This window comes from Leuciscus leuciscus (genome assembly GCF_965113295.1).
Source record: "Leuciscus leuciscus genome assembly, chromosome: 3".
NCBI lineage: Eukaryota > Metazoa > Chordata > Actinopteri > Cypriniformes > Leuciscidae > Leuciscus > Leuciscus leuciscus.
This window is the reverse complement of record NC_138727.1, coordinates 12,591,815-12,615,489: the sequence shown is the minus strand read 5'-3', so window position 1 is coordinate 12,615,489 and position 23,675 is coordinate 12,591,815. Positions and strand designations below refer to the sequence as shown.

The 23,675-nt window shown below is 36.2% G+C and overlaps 1 protein-coding gene across 10 annotated transcripts in view; it reads right to left on the bottom strand.

Annotated features, from left to right (window-relative positions):
- The window catches only part of ank2a (ankyrin 2a, neuronal), an 85,608-nt gene that overhangs the window by 30,412 nt on the left and 31,521 nt on the right, over positions 1–23,675 (bottom strand). For 3 of the 10 annotated variants that reach the window (XM_082165719.1, XM_082165717.1, XM_082165721.1), the window contains exons 6-39: positions 23,427–23,612; positions 21,949–21,972; positions 21,538–21,546; positions 20,911–21,009; positions 20,105–20,203; positions 19,689–19,787; positions 19,179–19,376; positions 17,487–17,585; positions 16,604–16,702; positions 13,404–13,502; positions 13,082–13,279; positions 12,394–12,492; positions 11,542–11,640; positions 11,238–11,435; positions 9,927–10,025; positions 9,696–9,794; positions 8,875–8,973; positions 8,702–8,800; positions 8,533–8,605; positions 8,399–8,452; positions 7,134–7,257; positions 6,829–6,913; positions 6,103–6,206; positions 5,806–5,841; positions 4,518–4,742; positions 3,532–3,630; positions 2,939–3,093; positions 2,266–2,477; positions 1,619–1,811; positions 1,064–1,160; positions 756–984; positions 544–669; positions 197–319; positions 22–54 (exon numbers count right to left, since the gene is read on the bottom strand). In XM_082165719.1, coding sequence (XP_082021845.1) covers positions 22–54; positions 197–319; positions 544–669; positions 756–984; positions 1,064–1,160; positions 1,619–1,811; positions 2,266–2,477; positions 2,939–3,093; positions 3,532–3,630; positions 4,518–4,742; positions 5,806–5,841; positions 6,103–6,206; positions 6,829–6,913; positions 7,134–7,257; positions 8,399–8,452; positions 8,533–8,605; positions 8,702–8,800; positions 8,875–8,973; positions 9,696–9,794; positions 9,927–10,025; positions 11,238–11,435; positions 11,542–11,640; positions 12,394–12,492; positions 13,082–13,279; positions 13,404–13,502; positions 16,604–16,702; positions 17,487–17,585; positions 19,179–19,376; positions 19,689–19,787; positions 20,105–20,203; positions 20,911–21,009; positions 21,538–21,546; positions 21,949–21,972; positions 23,427–23,612 — 3,969 coding nt within the window. The remainder of the gene's footprint in view (positions 1–21; positions 55–196; positions 320–543; positions 670–755; positions 985–1,063; positions 1,161–1,618; positions 1,812–2,265; positions 2,478–2,938; positions 3,094–3,531; positions 3,631–4,517; positions 4,743–5,805; positions 5,842–6,102; positions 6,207–6,828; positions 6,914–7,133; positions 7,258–8,398; positions 8,453–8,532; positions 8,606–8,701; positions 8,801–8,874; positions 8,974–9,695; positions 9,795–9,926; positions 10,026–11,237; positions 11,436–11,541; positions 11,641–12,393; positions 12,493–13,081; positions 13,280–13,403; positions 13,503–16,603; positions 16,703–17,486; positions 17,586–19,178; positions 19,377–19,688; positions 19,788–20,104; positions 20,204–20,910; positions 21,010–21,537; positions 21,547–21,948; positions 21,973–23,426; positions 23,613–23,675) is intronic. The other 7 variants (XM_082165722.1, XM_082165718.1, XM_082165720.1 and 4 more) reach the window with 4 other exon arrangements.

Sequence of the window (23,675 nt, the reverse complement as noted above, 5' to 3'; positions counted from 1 at the left end):
AATGTTAAAATAGGCATTTACCTCCACATCTGCATCTTCGTCAGAATCAGATTCCTTAAGAGTAAAAATCAACTGTCAGATTAAATATGGCGAAACTAAATATCATTTGAATAAAAGGTATTGACTTTTTGTGCCTATGTATGCAAATGTATAGGCTATGCGAGTTAATATGATAGTTGAGAGTGTTTGCACTTACCTTTGAGTAGATAGGTAGGCAGATGTTCAGGTTGCATATTGCATTGTGGTTTAGACTGCGATATGTTCTTGGCTCTTTTGTAAAAGACAGTCTGCCACATGGTTCTTGAGTGCTGTCACGAATCTGTTGACACAACCAGTCAGTGACTTTTCTGACCACCAAGAGACATTTCCACAATACTGTGGCATCATATTTAAACTAGTAGGGGGCAATGTGGAGTGCTGTAACACATTTGTTTAAAGATTTGTAACTCAGTGCCTTTTTGTGCTGTTTAAAATGTTGAAATAATATCCCCATAGTTATCTACTATAAATAGTCCTTCAAATAACAAAGTTATAAATGCTTACTTTGATAAATAGAGAAAGACGGTTTTCTTTAAAGGCATAGAAACTAAACACATGGTGCTGTCCACTTTTGGTCAGTGGGACCAGATTTCCAAAGCAATCGGCAAAGATTGGCTTTCCCTCTAGTACCTGTAGAGATAAATATACCACCATTTAGAAAATTTTCTTGTCAATGGCACTTTTTGTTGTGACAAGACTAGCTAAACCACACTTACCTCGACATCTCGACTACGAGCCACCTCTGTGAAGTTCTCCTGCTGCTCCAGAGTTTTGTCCATCTTATCATCCGTCATACAGAAGCAGCGGAGTCGTGCTTCGATGGGGTCTAAAGTCTTGGCGAAGATGACAAACTTGGCCATATAGGGCACACAGATGATCTCACGATACAGCTGACTGGAGAAGTTCACAGACTCCTGGATCTGACGGCAATCTATGAGCCAGAACCTGGGAGAAAAAAACATTTATTTAACCATTTGTCAAAGAAAACCAGTCAACAAACAGATGTCACTGCAGCAGAACTCACCTTGCTGATACATTGGTGGTAAATGAAACACACTGGTTGATGAATGTCAGAGGTGTGGATCCAGTTATGTCCTCCCACTGTGCTGGAGTTGTCCCTCCTGGAAAAAAAAAGAACTATTCACACCTTCTCACATGATTTTATTTTCTCTTGGATAATTCAGAATCAGAAAGAGCTTTATTGCCAAGTGTGTTTACACACACAATAAAATGAAATATAACATCAATAATTAAGAGATAAGACAATGAAATTAAAATATATACAATATTAAAACATTACAACAGAGAAAGAAATACACCAACAGACAGAAATATGAATGTACAGATATTCTATTTACAGATGGACAGTTTTGTGATGTTATTTACAGATGTATAATCCTGTGATGTGTTATGTATTGTTAAGGTGGAACATAGCCTTAGGGAAAAAGCTGTTCTTATGCCTGGCTGTTCTGGTGCTCAGTGCTCAGTTCAAAGAGAAAGTGGGCTGGATGTGAGGGCCCAAATTGATGGACAAAACTGTATAAACTGGGATAAACTCCTACTCTTTATCATCACATACCAGTAATGCTACATAGCAGTCGTAGAGTGGGTGTACTGCTGGTCCCATCACTGGTTGGGCTTTTAGGGACAGGAATAGTCATGGTGATGGGCTTGTGAAACTTGCGTCTTCTGGGTTCCAACGTTACAATTGGGCTGAATGTAGCCTTACTACCCAGGATCTTCCTCACCAGATCCTCACTGATGGGCTGGGCCTAATGAAGGATGAGATTGAGAGGAAATTTTTCAATTCCCTCTATCATTCTCCCTGCCTCTAAACAATGTAGGAGTAATACTGTATATTAAATAAAAAAAAATTGAGAAGAGCGTAACTATAATTTTTTCATAAACAATTCCATAAAATATCACATTTTAATATTTCTTGATATTTTCAATATCTTTTTTAATAAAATGCATTTGTATTACTTTTGCAGATTTTTACCTTTACTTAAAAAAAAATACAAATAAATGCTGCTGCATACAGCTGATCAATTGAATCAGTTTTATTGACACAGACGGAGCAATAAATCATCATAAAAATATTACAGTGTTGCCCTCAACAGTGTGTGTATACAAATGATTTAACACATGTCAAAAGCTAAATAAAAAAACTCTTCTTTATACATTATAAGGTCAATGATCAAGCTTGCAAAGCACAGTGGGGATCACCTGTAGTCCCACACGTATCCGTTTAGTCAGGGCTCCCTCTGGGAACACAGCCTGGACCTGTGGAACAAGTGTGCTGCTTAGCACCCCACCCTCTGGACCAATCAGGTGACTGTCCTGTTTAATGCGGGACACCACAGCAAAGTATTGTGGGAAATCCCGGGTGATTAGGCGACATATTCGCTTTTTCTCCAGCTCCTCAGGACTGTCCAGTTCTGGTGTGAAAATTACAAATAATATCTCTTAATATTTTTTTTTTTTTTTTTTGTGTCTGTGTGCAATTTATCTAATATAAAATTAGTTGACAAAGAAGATTATGAGCATGATTTAAGATGCATTAAATTAAACTGTTTAGGGTTTATACAATTAAGTGTGCTTAAATGGTGAATAATTATGTTTGTGTGATAATCTCACACAGAATATACTTCCAATCCAATCCAAACCAGTAGGTGTCACACTTTTCAACTAAAGACATTAACTGTAACACATATACTACTGCTCAAATGTTAAGGGTCTGTAAGATTTTTTTTTCCAAATAAATTAATGCTTTTTATTTATTCATTTATTTATAAATTATTCAGCAAATATGCATTAAATTGATCAAACGGGACATTAAAAAAATTTGGTGTGTTATGTTAATCAAACAAGTGTCTCTGTGCATTCAGGACACACTCACCTTCGTCCATGCCATTGAGTATCTGATTTAGCTCCTCTTCAGTATGGTCACAGTGATGCTCTCTCCAGCTCTCTCCTGTCTCACTGCGCAGAATCACTAACTCTCTCTCTGTCCCACGCAATGCAGCAAAGTGAGGGATCTCTACTATTACAGGCCTGCAAAAATAAGGGGTGTTATTTCAGACAAATTAATGTATGGCTTTAGACAGCATAAATTGAGGGTTGTTGTTCAGAAACAGATATTGCATCTGTGGAGGACATACAAACAGGAAAATGCAGCATGCAGCAAGGCGGAAAAAGAGAGTAAACTAAACAATGGAAAATGCGATATACAGTAGACACACAGGACATGACAAATACATTAAAAGAATAACAATAAATAACAAATGATATCAAAATGCAACAAGGGAGGAAAAGGTAAATTCATGGAACACCTCTATTTCGGAATGATAAAAACTAACTCACAAAACTATAATAAAAAAAAGGGACAAAATTAAAAGAATATGACATCTTGGAGATGGAGGTGTATTTAAAAGAATCAGGGGGAAATGTGGCCGGTATCCAGTGGATATTTGGCATTAGGATCTCTCCTACCCGAGGAATTTGGTGCCGGGTGGACCCAGCTGCAGAATTCTGCTGACAAGACTTTCACCCTCATTAAGAGGAGGAGGGGCTGTTGGGAGGTGGAGTTTACTGTTCCGATCGCAGCCATTAAAAAATATGTGGAAAAAAACAAGGCACACTGTGAACCTGATTTCCTGAGGATTTAGTGAGAGAGGAACATTGTTGTCATTCCTCCAAACTAGCGATGACAAGTGTCCTAACCAGGTGAGACGAACACTAAAAGCTCTTACATGAGTTTTTGTCCAAACCAGCTCCGACATTTTGTAGGTCGCTTGCTCTCTATTTCAGCAGTGTCATGCCAAGCAGTGTTGTTATTGTTTAATATTAACGAAAACTATTAAAAAACTATTTAAAAAAGTTAAAATATAATCAAATATAAATATTAGATGAAAACTTAAACAAAAACTATATATATAGCTTTAATATATTTTTATTTCAGTCTTACTTTCAGTAATTTTATACGTCAACTTCATAAATATATATATATATATATATACAGTATATATATATACATATACATACTGTATATAAATAAAAGAAAATGACTAAAACTTAAAATAAAATAAAAACAGAAAATATAAAATAAAAGCTAATTCAAAATATGAATAATTATTATAATAATATATAAATATGACTGAAATAATACTGATGCCTAGTAGCCCCATCCACTGAATCTCACTGGTCCAAAATTCACAAAATGAACAGTCTTACTGGCTAAAATTACATCACATTGCACAGCTGATTCAGTGTAGACAAACAAATTGATTGTCGCTGGAAACTTGAAACATCACTTCTGGTTAGGACACGTCAAACATGTTGACATATTGTTCTGCTTTTTCAGTCAAGACGAGACAAAATAGAGAACATATAACTGCGCCATACATACACAAAAGTAGACAAAAATGTTCATGGTGATACAGCATAAATGTTCAATTTCAACCTTTGCACCCGCTTACCCAAGAAACTGGGCTCCGGTGGGTCCAACTTCAATGATCTTGCCTGCGAGCCCCTCTCCCTCCACCATAGGGGGCATAGAGGCCAGTCTGTGCCTCTTCACCAGACGACATGTGACCCGTGTCGGGGCTGAGCACTTTCTAGGTGGCACAATAATGCGTAGCCCATTGTGCCGACAGCCACGCATGGCTCCGCCGCGAGCATCCACCATGAAACTGACCAGGAAGCTGTTTATATAGAACAACAGCAAGTGACAGTGAAACACACAATGCAATGTTTAAATTAAAAATTAAATACAGGAATAAATACATTAAGTGTGCAAATTCTTGTTTTAAAACATATGGATGCCACATTGCATTATTACTAGTCTGTCTCGTTTCCCAAACTTATTTTATAGGCTCTGTGGGCTTCCATATGTTTGTAAACAATCATTAATTTTGCAATTCTCCTTGGTACTATTAGAAATTACACACTTCACCAGAAATGTTCCCGGTTCATATTGTTTTCTGTTTCAGGATTAACTTCTGTTAAACCCAGAACACTCATTTTATTATCTGATTGCGTTGCCATTATGTGCTGTAAAATTACAGACTCACCGACGTACACTACCGTTCCAAAGTTTGGGGTCTGTAAGATTTTTTTTTTCATGTTTGAAAGTCTCTTATGCTCACCAATACTGCATGTATTAGATTTTTTTTTTTTAAATACAGTAATATTGCAAAATATTATTATTATTATTTTTTAAATAACTGTTTTCTATTTGAATATTTCTGAATGTAATTTATTCCTGTGATGCAAAGCTGAATTTTCAGCATCATTACTCTAGTCTTCAGTGTCACATCATCCTTCAGAAATCATTCTAAAATGCTGATTTAGTGCTCAAGAAAAATTTCTTATTTTGTTGAAAACAGTTGTGCTACTTAACATTTTTAATAAAACTTAAAAAAAAATCTTCCTGACCCCAATCTTTTGAAGAGTGTTGTTTAATGTCATTTATTGCTCAACAGGTAATTGGGAAAATACTGGAGGATCTAAGAAATACCATGTGTCAAGTGTCATTCAACCCATGTGAGAAATATTGAATAATATTGAATATTATTCATGGGGTTCTCTATGAATACTGAGACATGAGTAATTGTATTCATTAAAACATGCTTATCAAATTTTAATAGGCACAAATAGGCTCATTTAAAAAAGCTCAAAGCGGTCAGTTGTTAAAAATACATGCAATAATGTAATAAAAGTAGATGAAGAGAGGAAGAAAAGGGGCACAAGGAAGAGAAGTGTCACCTGCTGTTGTCATGGTCAAGGCATGGGGTAGATCGGCTAAAAGCAGAACAGAAACACAATCACGAACAGCAGAGAGAGAGGCCGAGAGTGATTTAGAGAGATGATGTGAGTGTAATAAATGAAAAAACAAAGAGCATGAAATAACAATATGAGAGGAACTTGAGCAGCTGTCATTCATGGTCCATAAGAGTGGCATCTAATGCAATGCCTGCTTTGAACAAGGATACACACCTTGTGTAGGACAGGGGAGGCATGTGAGTGTGTTTGTCTTTTTGAGTGTGTATGAAACCTACTAACCCTGACTGCAGAAGAGTGCTGGTTAGCACCACATTATCCAGATGTTCAGCACCCCAGCTCAGTCGATATGAGTCCTTCTCATGCTCTCGAGAGAACGCTGACACCTGACAAACAACAAAATCAGACTATAACATATCATGAAATAAAAACCTAAAGCCCATTTACTATTATTTACTATTATTAATATTCTATTATTAGTATTTATTAACATTTTTAATTAGCCTTTATTTTTATATTTTCAGTTTTAATTTAAATTTGAATGGTTAGTCAACCCGTAAGACTTTCGTTCATCTTCGGAATAAAAAGAAGATCTTTTGATGAACCTGAGAGATTTCTGTCCCTCCATTTACAGAAAGCCTAAACTAAATCTGTTCAATTCATGTGGATTAGTTTTACCATCACTTTATGAAGTTTTTGAAGCGTCAAGTATAGATTTTTTTTTTTGTCATTTTGAATTGATTTTATTGATTGAATTGAATTACTTTTATTTTTAGATTTTTTTGTTAAAATTTTTGTTTAATCTTTAGTTAGTAATTTTAGTACTTAAATGTAATTAATTTTGGTAAGATGCAAAGGCACCATTTCTAATTCTAAGTTTTTAATGTACTGTAATATTCATATATAATTTTATTTCATCTTCATTTCAATTACTAATAGTTTCAGTTAATGATAACAACACTGGCCCAAATGTTAAATGAGAAGTACATACGAGGTGCGATAGTTCACCTTATGAAACTGGTGGCTGGAGATCACGTCCTCAATCAAGATTCCTTCACCCCTGTAAGCAAGATGACTGGGGGTCTCATGGGACCTGTGGTAGGACAATACAAGCATGTGGGCAAGACAGCATTATGTGTGTATTTGTGAGAGCCAAATCCCCAGAAACATCAACAAATGTTTAAATTAAATCTGTCTCAACCAATGGTGTGTTTGGTGCTCACCGTAATAAGCTTTTAGAAGGAATTAGCTTGTTTTTTGAATAGTTAAATATTGTTTTGTGTGTGTTAATGTGCCTGTGGGATTTTCTTTACCGGTCTAGGTTGTGGGTGTAGCTCATGCCGTCCAGGTAGTGTCCAGGTAGAGAGTCATCACCAAGTTCTCTCAGGTCCTCTGCTCTCAGGTACTCCCCTCCATCACCTGTCATTGTGTCCTCACCTGCTCATACACACACAGTATGGATTGATTAATACTGTCAGTTTGACAGACTGATGAACTGAGTGTGGGCTGATCAAATGACTAGCTTGATTAAATGTTGGACTGACCAGTCTGTAGTTTAATAAAAAGCCCAAATCATAATTTTTATTTCTATTTCTTTGGACATTCTATTCTCTCTCATTTTCTGATCCAATATAAATGCAAATGAAACAGAATCCTTTTGAAATTCAGATCAAATAACATTTATTATGAACCTTCAGATATGTGATGGTAAAGATTTTTTAAAAAGAGACTGAAAGAAAAAAATAAAACCCATTAAAAAGTAAAATAAATAAAGACGAATTTATCTATAATTGTAATTTATATTTAACATATTAATTTGCTTATTTATTCTGTCATCCAAAATGAGCAATAGTAATAGTGATGACAGCCATAACAAGCAACGCTAACTCATTATGTAGGTATTATTCATTAAAAATGCACAGTGCCCCACATATATCATTTATTCTCATTTTATGATTTTAAAAATCAAAGATGCAAACTCATCAGGGGTAAAAAAAAGTGACAAAGATGGAGTTATGATGAGAGGATTTGCAAGAATGTAGAATGCAGTCAGTGAAGTTGCGTTAAACAAAAACTTGTTCAGAGTGGATTCTGACTAAGGTACAGTAAACACCTCTGATTGGCCATTGCTTTTAACAGAGATGCCTGTGATTGGCTACAGTCCTCAATGCTGAGAACTCAATGCTGAAAACTAAAACATGTTGGAAATAGAAAAAGTGTTTTAAAAGCAGTCGCACACACATGGAAACCTACCTCCCACCACCAAATTAAAAACCTGCCGGATCTACACAAATCACACACATGACCTATTTTGGATTCAAATGGTGAATTTTGCCAAAAGGTGACAAGTTTGCATCCCTGAAAAATGATCCCCAGATTAGCACAAATCAATAAGAACAAAGTTAGTTTTCCACGGTTTAGTTTTCTACACACAATAATCATGCTGCTTGCAGTTAGCACACAAACTGCAAACCATACGTTGGAATAGATACAGAACGAACTGAACAGATTTTTGGCAAATGCAATATTGTTAGTATAGGGTTGAGTTCGGTTCACTCTATATCTATAGCCTTTATACCTTCGATCTCCATAGAGACTTCAGTAAAAAGCTCCTCCTCCATCGGATGCTGGGCTATAGAGGCACATCAGCTTTTACATAGACATATGAAATCCTGACTATGCGTAATACATGTTAATAAAACAGTATCTTACCCTCCTCATCGGACACATCCAGAACTTCTGTCATTGTCTCTGGAACATTCATTTTGTGTTTCTCTGTCACCGTCTACAGTAGTTGAAATAAACAAGGCATTCAACATACACACTCTACTGTTTATGCATACATCAAAAGTTCTTAATATGTAAAGTCAAGGATACGTACGGTTGTTGTTGTGATTATTTCCTCAGTAACAACTTTCAGAGTGTCCACCACTGAGATGTACCCCAGACGTTTAGCAATAGAGAGTGCTGTGTTACCATTCTGAGAGAAAATGAGTGTGAGATTAGATACTGTACAGTATTAATATAATTTCTAAGTACGAGTGTGTCCCTCACCATGGTGACGGCATTAGGCTTGGCCCCATGCTGCAACAGGACATTGATAATGTGTGTATTTCCCTGCTGAGCAGCTTGGTGAAGTGGCGTGTAGCCGTTCTGGAAAAAAAACAGCTCCATCAATACAGTAAACTATGAAAGCTTGTTTCCGACACGGAATAAAACAATTTAAAATATAATTGCGACTTTTTATCTCACAATTCTGACTTTTTTCTCACAATTGTGAGTTTACATCTCACAATTCTCACTTTATATCTCGCAATTCAGAATTGCGTGATAAAACTCGCAATTGCGAGAATAAAAGTCAGAATTGCTAGATATTAACTCGCAATTGCGTGGAATAAAGTACGAATTGTGAGATATAAACTTGCAATTGTGAGTTATAAAGTCAAATTCTAACTTTTTTTCACAGAATTGCGAGTTTATATCTCACAATTCTGACTTCATAACTCGCAATTACGAGTTTATATCACACAATTCTGAGGAAAATGTTTAATCTTACAACAGAATTGTTTGATAAAAAGTCAATAAAATATTAAGCTTATCAAATAAAAAAAATTATATAAAAATAATAAGTAGATAATAAGTAGATAAATACCAGCATGCTTGTTGTGTATAAATTAATTCATAAAATAAAACAATTGCAGTACTTTAAAAACCAATCACAGATATCAGCAACATCCATCCATTAATTCAATCAAAGTACAAATAGTTCATAACTGAAAAAGATGAAATGAATAGTTTATTACATAATTATTAATTGGGTTATCAAGTCACATAATGAAAGAATTAAAAAATATATAAATATATTAAACTCTTACCTTAGTTTTTGAATTGACATTAGCGCCATTTTGCAAAAGGAAATTAACCGTTTTTACATTTCCATAGTGACAAGCAACAATAAGTGGAGTGTAGCCCAACTAGAAGAAACAACCAAATTTCACATTAGCGTAAATGTAACATATCTTGACACTTTCTTTCCAAATGATTATTTTTAAAAATAAAAATACCGTAAAGAACCACAGTAATATAAAACTACGAGTCATGCTTACTTTGGTCTGTTGGTCTATGTTGGCATCGTGCTTGACGAGTATTTCAGCCACATGCACTCTGTCCTCCTGAGCAGAGAGGTGAAGAGGAGTAAGACCACTCTGAAAAAGAAAGAAAAAAGAAATTAGGAACCAACTCATGTTTATTGCATGGCTCTCTGGAATACTTCTTTCTGATTGGTCACTTGCTGAATTCTACAGACACATTTTTATTTTATTTTTTTTGGCCCTATTCGGAATAAAAAAGTCGGAATGAATTGGCCATTGTAAGGGGTGGTTTAAACCTTTTGTAATCCAATCTATTGGACATATAAATACTTGATCAGGCTAAAAAAAAACTGTAAAGTTCTGCGCATGTGCAATGATGTAGAAATGGCTTAATGATGTTGAGACACTGATGTTGTTGGGAAAAAAAACTGATGTTGTTGAATCGAATACAGTGTAATAAATGACTGTCGTTTCATTCTAAAATTCTCATTCCACTTATCGTCTATGAAGTGCTGCAGGAGAATGTCGTCCCAGTAGTACTTGCTTCGGACTCTCATCCACAGATGTGTTGTTTTGGGGGCGGGAAATGGTGTTTTTACAGCTTGATAAATACAAGCAGCACAGCATAAAGCTTCATATGCTCGTCGTCTCCCAATCAGGACCCGAAATAGATAAATATTAAGTCTGCTTTTTAAAACAAAGAAAAGAAGCGATGGCAGGATGATGATTTGTATGCGCCAACAGCGGGATACTCTGTATATTCGTGCAGTGTGCTCATGTCAAAAGATCAAATCCCATTTGAAGCTTGTGTTATAAACGCGCACATCAATCCGATCACTTCATTTAGCGTTCATGTCTGATTTAATTCGGATTAAAAAAAAAGAAAAATCCCTTGTAAACGTAGCTAGTGTCAACATTTAGTCAGTTTGGATGGAAAAAATATGGTAAATAAGTTCAGGGTATCACTGAAGGATTTTTTAAATCAAATTTAAGGCTTTTATAAGGCATATACAGTATATATAGGCCTATAAGATTTAATTAATTTCAGATTTAATTAATTCATAGCCTTTTGAAGTTTAATAATCACATTAGCCTAAGCCATATTGTGATTCCAGCACGTCCCATTTCGTCTAAAATGTATAGCTCGTGGTTTTTACAGTCATAGGCTGCATAATGCTGTGACATTTTCAATGAAAATCCATTGATTGGTTAGTGTGAGTGATGAACACTGTCATGTTAACCGTTCCAAGATGGCAGACGCTTTGACGTGTCTGGAGCGGTCGAATATGGAATCTACGTATACATCTCTATGGCTCTAGATCTCACCTTAGTGACAGCATTGACGTGTGCACCCCTCTCCAGCAGTAGGGAAGCCATCTCTGTGTGCCCCTCCTGAGACGCCAGGTGTAACGGACTCACACCCTGCTTGGTCAATGCATTTGTCTCTGCTCCATACTGAAGCAGCGCAGAGGCAATCTGAGTCTGGTTCTTCTTTGACGCAATGTGGAGAGGTGTATAGCCATTCTGCACAGAAAGAGATTAACACAAACCATCAGTAAATACATTTTTGTGGTATTGCTGGATTCAGCAACAGATATTTGTAATTTTTCAATCAATTAAAGATTAGCACCTTAGCAGTAGCATGAGGTGAGGCCCCTTTCTCCAAGAGCATCATCGCCACCTGCTGGTTATCATAGTGAGCAGCTACATGCAGAGGTGTCAGACCGTACTGTTTCAGAAAGCCAAATATAGATAGAAAATGGCAATAATGAACACATATTTTCTAAATAAAAATTGGTAGCACTTTATTTTGATAGTCCACCTTTGGCACTCTACTAAATATAAGTAACTTTGCAACTACATGTCAACTACCAGTCATAAGAGAATTAGATTGTCTGCTTGAAGTTCACCTTTGGTAAAAAATAATCAAGCTTTTAATGTTGTTTATATGTCTATGTGGTGTTTTAATATGCTTTAAGACAAACCATGTGCAAATTCATAAGTCAGCACCATTGCTGATTCTTTTCTCCTTAAAACTGCAGTAAACCAACCAAAAACAGTCTCAAAATTGCGGTTTGAAATCGCCGGTGTTTCTGATGTCACAAACTACCTTGTAACCAATCACAACAACTTGTGATTGTCAAAGAGTGGATCTCTGAGCTGGTATGAGTGAGTGAAGGCGGGGCTAATTTGCATATTCATAGAACTGCGTATACTTCAGTTATATTCAAGCTATTTTAAGGCATGAATAAAAAAAAAAATTCAAGGAAAAAACATTTCAATGTTTAATTTTGGTGATCAAAGATGAGTTTTAAGGGATAAAATTACTACAGGGATACTTTAATATCTGCTAACACTTTATTTTGATGGTTCCCCAACAGACTTTGCAAGTAAGCTAGCTTAACAGTCTATTAATACTCTAATGAAAGTTAGCATAATGTGAGTAGTGTAGTGAGTAGGTGATTAAAGTTTTGACTTTCACCTTTCCAGAATCATCAAGAAGTGCTCTTTTCTGTAGGAGGAGTTTTGCCACATCCAGGCTTCCATACTTAGCAGCAACATGTAGAGGAGTAAAACCTTTCTATTAAGGGGAAGGATATGTATCTTTAGTTAAATACATACAAATACATACACTATTGTACAAAAATGCGTGGTCTGTAAGATTTTATATATATTTGTATATATAAGACAATAATACTTTTACTCAGCAAGGGCACAGAAAACTGATCAAAAGATTTCAATTTCAAATAAATGCTGTTCTTTTTTACTTTATCAAACAATCCTGAAAAAAAAAAAAGATTAAAGGCAAAAAAGGCAGCACAACCGTTTTCAAGTGTGGTAATAATACGAAATGTTTCTTGAGCATCAAATCAGCATATTTTAATGATTCATGACGGATCATGTGACACTGAAGACTGGAATAATGATGCTGAAGTTATTTGAATATGTAATAATATGTAATAATATTACGGTTTTTACATTTTTTTTTAATTAAATAAATGCAGTCTTGGTGAGCATAAGAGACTTCTTTCAAAGACATAAAAAAAAAATCGATCTCAAACTTTTGAATGCTAGTTTATATGCAAAATAATAGGGTTATTGAACTAACATTTGATAATATATTTGAATGAGGGTCTGTATTTGTTTGACAGATATGCCTGCAGTCGCACCTTCGTGGAGAGCGAGTGAGACGCTCCGGCCTCCAGCAGCACCTCAGCCGTGTCCACCTGCCCTTCACGAGCGGAGATGTGCAGAGGTGTGTATCCATTAGTGGTGGAAGCATCAGGGTGAGCCATGTGCTGCAGTAACAGCTGCACGATCTCTGTCTGACCCAGGCGAGACGCAATGTGAAGGGGCGTCTGATCCTCCTGGAGGGAGAAATCAGATAGAAAGAGTGAGAGAAATACAGATATAGGATATGTTTAAATCTCTATTTGTGGTCATTAATATCTGTATTTTCGCTTTCTTCTGTAAGTGTTTTTATTGACTCACTCTGGCCATGGCATCCACCAGAGCGCCGTTCCTTAGCAAACATCGCACCACCTCCATCTGTCCTGCCCTTGCAGCCATGTGCAATGCTGTCTCACCACGCTGAGGACAAACACAGTCATTAATACAGGAGATGCAATGCTGTGTAGGCCTTTTACTTAATTTAGAGGAGAGAACAAAGGACTGGAAATGATTTCGAGAACTTAAAAATGTTGCAAGCTGATAACGCAAGCATAAGCACCACAGTGTGCCAAAGCATGAGCTAATCCACGACTCTGACACTTGGGTGTGCGATACGTATCGTCTATGATAATATTGTGATTGTTGTATTAATGAGTTGCGTGCTGGCATTATCGAGTATGTCACTCACTTCACAAAAAAAAATGTTTAGAGTCCACGCATTCACTGTGTGATGAAGCCTTTTAAAACGCAGCAGCGAAAATAGTTACAAAACAAAGCAGAACCAATGGGCATCTCTGAGCAACCCAGCTAACAGGGAACATTCTCAGATTATTGGCTAACATTCTGACAAGGTTCTCTCAAAGTTATGATCAGGCACGTGCACACATAGACATCAAAGGGGGCTTGAGCACCTGCCCTTTTTATTCCAGGAGAGAAAGTGCCCTTTTTTTTTTAATAATATATATTCCTGTTTGCGCACAGCTTCCCTGTCAAACAAATATATTTATTGAAGAATAGTATATCTAAATATCAGGTCAGGAGTTCTGAAGCGCTCCCTCTCTCTCTCCCCCAATTATTCCGCTTATACTACAGTTACCACACCTCTAAACATTGTTCAGATTATGTATTTCAAGACGTTTGTAAAGTTTTTGTCATTAAAATGCTCTTGTATGTAGGACTAATTTCTTACGCATCTAATCCCATGCCTCCGTTGCTAATTCCAAAACGTCATTTCAGAGTTAGTAACGGAGGTTTGAGCCGCTGATAGCAGACTAATGCTGGGGACACACGACTAGCTGACACATTCTCTGACTGTTTTCATCGACTGCAGCAGATTTTAAACACCGACTTTGAACACAGACTGAACGCGCTGAACACGCGTTTGGGCATGATCAGTCATAAGTATCAAATTACATTCATTATGCAGTTATTAATGCAGTTATTAGAGAGAGATGGTGCAATAATGAGACAGAAAAGCATGTGCGTCAATATTATTATTTATTAATTAATTCAATTCGTTTTAATTAATTCGTTCATTCTTTTCCCCCCCATTATTGACAGATGCCAGTAGACTATAGCCAAATAAATTAAACACAAAGCCCTTTTAACAAGTAGGCCTATCAATAATTATTTATTTGTATTATCTGCAATAAAAATCCGTACTGATTATAGATAGGACTATATACTTTATTTATTAAAATTAAACTGCATGTTTCTATTGATTGTGAAGCTAGACATTGAAAATTGCAGATCAAGCGCATGGGGCGAAATGCTTTTTCTTGTTATGAATTGTATCCTATTTTCCGTTATTACAGTTGACTACGCGAAGTGATATGGAACTGTAATGCGGTCGAGACCTGCCTGGAACTACTTTAGCCGTGCGTTTCCCTGAAAATAATGCACACCTTAGAACGTTCGTCAACCAATCAGATTCAAGCATTCAACGGCCCTGTAGTATAACAAGAAATAACACACCGCATTCTTCATCGGAATTCAACCAAGCCATGTAATAAAATAAGTTAGTAATATAATACAATTTATTTTTGTATTTTGTCAATCATTTTTGCAGTGATTTTTTCAGTAAAGTGAACAAAATAGCAGCAACAGCCCTCTTCAGTTTAGAGTGAATGCTTGTGTTGATTTTAAAGTGTTATGTATTCTGATAACACCAAAATAATTAAAATTATGTAGTGCCTTGTGCAAAAATAAACAAATTATTAGTAAATCACGCCCCTCTACTTGATGCAGTTATTTAGGTTATTCTAAATATATACTTGAAACTAGTAGCATAGAAAATGTTTTCAAAACATGCACATTGTGGAATGGATCCTTTGCTGCTCTATAATAGCGAATACTAAGGAGACCATGGTTTCTGTGTGAACTGATTATTTTGTAGACATCTTTTGAAAATGAAACAATTGCGTGAGTTTGAGGAAGATAAAATGAATTAACTTTTTTAATAATTTTTTTTAAAAGGAAGTCAGAGTTGCGTTAATATATATACTTTTTTGTTTAAAAAAAAAGAAAAAAAAGACGTAATTATGAGAAGTGCCCTTTATTTCACTTGAGCCCCTGCCCTTCAAAATGTCTGTGCACGTCCCTGGTTATGATTAACATTTTTCTAGTAACATGAATAGAATATCTGTTCAAATCTATCTGGTCTTTAAAAAAACATTGTTTATAAATTTTTTCTGAAACGTTTTAGTTGGATGTTCATATATTTTTTAAATTTTACTACTTATTCCAGAACGTTCAGAGAACTTTCAGAAGTAACATTGTTTGAAGCATTATAAAATTGAACGTTCAATGCTTAATGTGTATAACCAAGAGCTTTTTTTTTAATAAACATTTAAAAACAAATGTTAGCAAAACGTTCTTATAATAAATAGAATAGACAGACAGACAAAGCAGTGTTTCATTACTGAATGAATCTCTTGGTTTAAATTGCATATTTTTAAATATAATTACATTTTTCAAATTATTTCATATTGCAATTTTAACTTTTTTTTTTCAAATCTCATATAAAATCTTTTATTATACAATTGTAATTGCAGTGTATATACATGTGTGACATATGATGTAAATACATCTATCTGCTACTAAAAAGGATTTTGTTGATTTTGATTTAATTTAACTGGTAACAGCCCAATAGTGTCTTATTATTCTAATTGAATTTATTGCTAAAATCTAATAATTGGTTATAAAAGATTACGCATTTAATAAGGTTACAAAAAAAAAAAAGGTCTTCTAAAGGTAAAAATGTCACTGGAAATCAATTTAGGGAGTCAAGCATTGCCCCTTAATGGAAAAGTTCATTTGTGTCACAGTAATTTGTGTCCCGAATAAAAAGATTTGGGAGTAAGCTCCACAAAAGGCCTAAACTAGCCAAGGTACCGCAGCACAAAAACACATTTCGACAAAATTCCAGAAAATCCTCTTTTTTGGTCAATATTGCACACCCCTACTATAAATATTAAGAAATATATGGTACAAAATGTCCATCATGATGATTATGTACTCACAATATTACAGACATCAGGTGAGGCTCCATTCTGTAGCAGCAGGAGAACGATATTGAGGTGCCCCATAAAAGCTGAAACATGGATTGGTGTCAGGCCGGACTAGGGAGAAAGAGAGGAGGATGAGATACAGGAGCTAAAATACTGAGCAATGAATGAGCAAGCAGCGCTCGAGTCAGCAGGTCAACAAGAGGAACCAATCTCCAATAAATGTAAGCATATGAAATCCACTCTTATTTGCATTCATATTACTTTGGCAGACACTTTTATTGTAACCGATTTACATTGAATTCAATATATATATTTTTGCATTTCATACATTCTCTGGGAATCAAACCCATGACTTTCGCATTGTTAGTGCCACGATCTACTTTGTGAGCTACGGTAATAATAAGACAAAATTGAATTATTAAAGTCCAACTGAAATCAAAATGGACCGTATTTACTTTGTTAGCGCATATTACTAGTCTTGTGGTGAACAATTAATCTGTGCAAGTTAAAACACACAAAATTTTTTTTTGGCTTCGTAATCTTTAATCAAAATCTGAAAATGCCCCTCCCCTCTGCATTGGAGGACCTTCCCTGATGACGTAGGTTTGACGGCTTGGTTTGGGAAACGCTTAACCACTCCCCTCAAATCGTTAGTCTGTAATGAGCGAGAGATGGAGAGGAGGAGCGCTAGAGTAAAACCCTGCCCTCTGTTCAATATTCCTTTTCACTGGGAAATACGTCACAGCACTGGAGAAAAGTCGTTTGCAACTTCCGGTTCACGCGGACTTTAAACTCTAAATAATTAAACTCTACAAAGTTACATGGCAAATTAGATATTATCCATCCTAAATAGTATGCGAAGTAGGGCACAGTCACATACTACCAAGACTCTCACCTCAGTGATGGCTTGGATTGAGGCGCCGTATTTAACCAGCAGTTCCATGACTTTCACTCTGTTCTTCTTGCAGGCAATATGCAGAGGAGTGAAGCCATTCTGAAAAAAACAAACATATTTAAATACATCACTAGCTATGTTTCAATCCAAAGTTGCTCATTTTACCTATGCACTGATTTGGAATATCGCATAAAACTTTTGGGAAATGTTGTGGTGGAGACCACCTAAACCGAGACCAAGTCCAGAGTGTGTTGAGATCAAGACAAGAACAAGATTTTGAGGGGTTGGGACCAAGACAAGACCAAGACAGGGCGAGACCGAATCGAGACCAAGGCCAAGACCAGACCAGCACTCCTTACATTTAAGTGATAATTATACTGGAAATTATCATTTTAAATATGACATCAAAACCACCAGTAGGTGGTGTCAAATCACTTAATGAGTGAGTCACGATTAGTTCAAAGCTGCTCATTCATTCTGTAAAGGAACACTGTTGTGTTCCTTGGAAATACACATTTCTGCTATGAATTTGTTTGGAACCATTTTCGTTGCCAAAATAGCAAAAACTTAGTTACTTAATATTACTTTTTGTTTATTGAACTTTTGTATAAAATCAATATCATGTTTGAAATCATGCTCATATTCGTGAAAACAGCTCTCTTGCTCTTGTTATATTGCTTAATTACATCATAAGTTATAAAAAAAAAAAATTACTTATACTTTTTTGCAATCATATCTTTAATTATTTTGGCCATTATTTTGGGCATTACTATTTTTGGTAATTAAATCAAATTAAATCAAACTAATTTCTGACAATTCCCCAGTAATTACTGACCCAGTACAACAGTAACAAGTTATTTATTGTATTTGAAGCAGGAAGTTTTACATCCAAATCTCATTAAGTGATATCCCCGCAGTTGTGGTCTTGACCGGTCTTGAAATAAAATCACAAGTCGTTTTAGTCTGAGACCAAGACAAGACCAGGTATAAGTGCGGTCGAGACCGAGACAAGACCGAGACCTTCAAAAAATGGTCTCAAGACCGGTCTCAAGTACTACAACACTACATTTGGGTAACAAATTATACTTTATAATTATAGTTTAACCAACAATTGCAAATAAAGCACTGTTTCCATCAATGTGTTTAAGAGAACAAAATTGTCAATTCATGGAAAATTGCCACAAAATATCTATAATAAAAAATGTTGCTTCAATTGGGGAAGCAATAAACACTGACATGTTATCTTGTGTTCTGAGGCGGATGCTTGGTGTTTGGGAAAACAATTGTGTGGCAGTTCTGGGATGAAATAATACCCAACCATTTCCAGACTTTGGCTCAGGCATTTTTAGAATGACCAATCTAACATTTGAGATACTGTGCAATGAAGCTAGTCCACTAGTTGTTCCAGTTATCCAATCACATCCTCTGTTGAGTTAAAGTTTGTTGCTGCGCATCGAGGGATTTATTCTGTAAATATGTTTCCGTTGTTTATGCGCATGTCTTCTAAACAGATAAAACATTATGAGCGCATATTTATTTTTATGCAAATTTTTGTAATTTATGGCATTTCCATCCAGTTTTTTAAAAATGTAATAAACCAAAATTTGCATAAAAATAAGTGGATGGAAACATACTAATGCTGATTGACACAATGCACATTCATTTTACCATATTTTAAAGACAAAGAATTACCAGTGCTCTAGCATTAGGATTTGCTTTCTTATCCAGCAGTAATTTTGTGACTCTGTAGTGACCACAGTGGGCAGCAACATGAAGGGCGGTCAGGTAGTCCAGTGTTACATCATCAACCGGTGCCTTGTGTTGCAGCAGGTGTTTCACACACTCGACGTGATCGCCCTGAGCAGACATGTGCAGCGGGGACAGTCCGTTCTGTGTGTGGTGAAACACAGAGAGAGAAAAAAACAGATCAGGCTCAGATCAAAAAGTGCTGTGGTGGCACCATGGAGCAGTAATACTATGAGATGATGAGACAATTATATTATATGATTACCATATTCATCAAGCAAGGACGCATTCAATTGATTACAGTAAAGACGCGTGTGTGTGTGTGTGTGTGTGTGTGTGTGTGTGTGTGTGTGTGACTTGAACCTGAATGCACACTGACTCATGTCACAGTGGGGACCTAAATTGAGCAGTTAGACATTAGCAGTTTTTAGGAAGCACTTAGAAACGTATGGTTACCTTGGTCCGTGCCAGTATGGGAGCTCCTTTTTCAAGCAGTATTTCCACTGCAGTGTCATGTCCACTTCTGGCTGCACAGTGCAGAGGTGTTAGGCCATCCTGTTCAACAGAGAGAAGACAAAAACAATCAAACAGCATATACAAAAACTCACACATATAAATGTACATGCACAATGTATTATTAAACCAACTTGCACAAATCCACATGAAACACCCATCCAACTGCTGCTACCAATTTTTTTTTTTTTTACATAAAACAGTATGAATCGGCATTCGTAATGCATTGCTCACAAAATGCCATTCATTTCATATATTGAAGTACATTTAATAATTGTTTCTCTAAACTGCTGTTAACAGTACAGGTAGAGGGCGCTTGTTTTACAGCATTTTGATGGAACGACAGTATTGATACTCACCCTGGTCTTGGCATCAATCTGAGACCCCCTATCTAGCAGCAGATCAATCATGTTGGTATTTCCTCGTTTGGAGGCCACATGGAGAGGGGTTATACCATTCTAAACAAAACAGTACATCTTTTAGGATAGATTATTTATTCATACTTACGGGGGTGGGGGTTGGGGGGGTTAGTGAACTAAACCATTAAACCAAGAGACTGTCTGCTCAAATCCAGGGAAAGTAAAAGATGAATTGCAACTGTTTGCTTCATATATGTGAAATCTGATAGTATATGAAATTCGTGTTACACTAAATGACAATTCATTAGATCGACTGAGACAAAATCTGGTTAACTGTGCACATAACAATTTTCCCTGTAGAAGGATATTTTACCAAAACATGATAACTGTGATTTCTGTGAATAACATCTTATATCAGTCTGTTTCTTACAGAAAGCTATTGCATGGATTTAGAAGGCTTTTCACAGATAAGGCTTAAGTCTAGTTTCAGACTAAAATGCATTTTTGAGCTGTTTTAATGTCTTTAAATATTTGATGCACATCAGTTATGTTTTTTTCTAAGACATGTTTATAAAAGCTACATAAATGTCCTAATTGAACCAAGGCCTAATCCTGGCTTAATCTAAGCCCTGTCTGTGAAACTGATTTATATAATAATTTGCCTAATTGTAAGTAATGCATCCAAAATCAAAGTACATTGAGTAAGGCAAAAGGACTTGGACAGTATATATTATTTGTATGAGGTGTTAAATAACAAAAAGTATGCTATAATAGAAAATATAACTTTTTTAGGTTTTAGATCATACCCTGGCTGTGAAGTCTACAGCCGCCCCTCTGTTGAGCAGCAGCGTGGCCACATTAACATTACCGTAGTGAGCAGCAATATGCAGAGGAGTGAAGCCACTCTGTTAGACAATGGAATAGTATTGGGATAAAAGAAGGGATAGAACAAGGGAAAGAGGAAAACAGAAAGAAGTTAAATTTGCTAGTGCTAGTCTTCCAACTAAGTTAAAACATCCATCATCCATTATCTTCCATGCAGCATTCCAATGAATCATCACATTTGTGCTAAAACTTAACAGAAAGAAAAGAATGGCAAAGTAAAAGAAGTGTCTGGATTCTCATCTGCTACCAATGGATCCAACCACACCATGCACTAGAGTGAATAAAAAGTTAAAAAAAATATGAAATAAGAAACAGAAATATTAGATTTGTACATTTTATAATATACAAGCACATTCCCAGTGTCATGAGAGAGAGATGAGAAGTTTCTCAGTGACAGTGAAAGAAAAAAAAAAAGATGATGAACAAAATATCTGAACAAATGTTAGTCAGCAACTACTCACTACATATTACTAAAGATGAATGTATAGATAGGAAATTGGCATTGTCTGTCTTACTGAGTTTGTTTGATGGTGCCATTGTTTTCTTACCTTTCCATTCTGACAGACATGGTGCAATTTAAAAAACAGAATTAACAAAAAGGTGCAGCAAAATGTGACCGAGAGACTTCTACACAGACAGTGAGAGTGACAGCATGAGTTCACATGCACAATTAAGAGTTAAACGTCTGTTTAGCCTGTTAGTAAAATCATAAGTGGTATTAAATAACATAATGAACCCCTATTTCCTGATCAAAACATCAAGATGAGCAAGAAACACCCATACATTTTGAGAAAACAGTGTTGCACTAAAATAAAAACAACAATGTGTCATGCACTACATTTAAAGGGACAAGACTCTACTCTTCCCATGCACTGTAAAAGAAAGATTCAATGTCAAGTAGCACATTAGGCTTTACAAGAGTCAAGACGAATGCAGGATTCTGTTGAGAATCTTAATACCTCTGTAGTTCTGTTGACCATCATCTGAGGAAAAAACATGGTATTTTTATTAATTTGGCTTTTTTTTTTTACTTTTTTTTTTTTTTATCTTAAAAGGAGCAATCCAAAAGCATGACTATAATTCGGTGAAGAAAAAAAAAGCCAAACAAGTGTTCTAATATCAATCTCAATAGCTTAAAGAACCTCAATGAAAATATCTGTGACAAGACTAATTAATAAATAAATAAATCCTTTTAAAATAATTGTGCACAGTGACATTAAAAATATGATTACCATAGTGATATACCATGGTATTTTACACAGTACTCTAAGGCCTGGTTTCACAGACAGGGTTTAGATTAAGCTAGGATTAGGCCTTAGTTTAATTAGGTTTAATTTAGCATTACTGGTGTGCATCTTGAGACAAATAAATGGCTCTGACATATTTTAAGATATGCCAGTGCAAGTTGCTTTCAGTTAAAACAGCTCAGAAATGCATTTTAGTCTGGGACTAGGCTTAAACTTTGTCTGTGAAGCCAGGGGTAAAGTTCAAAGAACACCATGGTACAACGATACTCTACATGTACCAAATGAAAAAAAACACCATTACTATGCTAACTTTTCAAACAATACAGGATACTATCATGACACCATGTAGAGGTCTGCAATCCGCGGGAAAAGTTTCGAATTGCTGAGTGCAGGAGGGAAGATAGTAATATGTGCGCGAGAAGCGGGAGAAAGAAATGACTCGTGGGCTACCGCAAAATATAATTATCTGATAATAACAGCAAGAAAAAATCTGTCACTGGAGATCTGAAGCTTTGCATGTGTGAAAATTGTAAAAATAGCCACGAAACGAGACAGACCTCACCAGACCAGGACTGAAAGATCTGTGTAGACCTCTTCCGACAGGCTTTTGCGAGAGGGAATTGGACAAAACGTGAAAGTTTCGGGTGGGAGCGGGATAACATTTTTTTTTTTTTGGGAAGGAGCAATACAGAATCTCGCAGGAGCCCCAGACAGCATACATATCCGGGCCTCATCTGGGCCACCTATGGCACATATGGCTCAGTTCTGGCAGTGGCAAAGGTCATATGGGCCCTATCTAGCCCACACACATCAAGCAGGTTTTAGTGTGAGTTAATTGTGGCTTGCTGTGTGTGGCCCAGATATGGTGACCTTTTCCGCTGCCAGGACTGAGCCATATGTGCCATAGTTGGCCCAGATGAGGCCCGTAAATGTATGTTATCGCCAGCCACACTCAGGTTGAGTTATCGAAGGGGTCAGAAGAATGTGGGAGATGTGGGCCACAACTGGGCCAGATGTCATTTGCTATCTGGGGCGGAATTTAAAAATCCATCCTGCGCAGACCTCTAACACCATGTCTAAAAATTGTATTACCATCCGTAAAACCATGGTATTACAAACATGTCTAAAAACCATATTATTGCTATAGTACCAACCAAAAGCATGAAATCCCCACTCCTTTACTCTCTTACCTTGGACTGGACATCAGCATTATGGTCGTTCTGGAGCAGCAAAGCAGCAGACTTGGTGTCATCTTTGCGGGCCGCGATGTGGAGAGCCGGCAGGCGGACTTTACCTTTCGTGTCATGTTCCAGGAGCAAAGAGACCACCTGATTATGACCCTGCTGCAGAGCAATGGCCAGAGGAGTGAAGCCATCCTAGAAACGGTGAGAACAGATAGACAGAGATTAACAAACAGAACCATCTCTTTGTTCAGACAC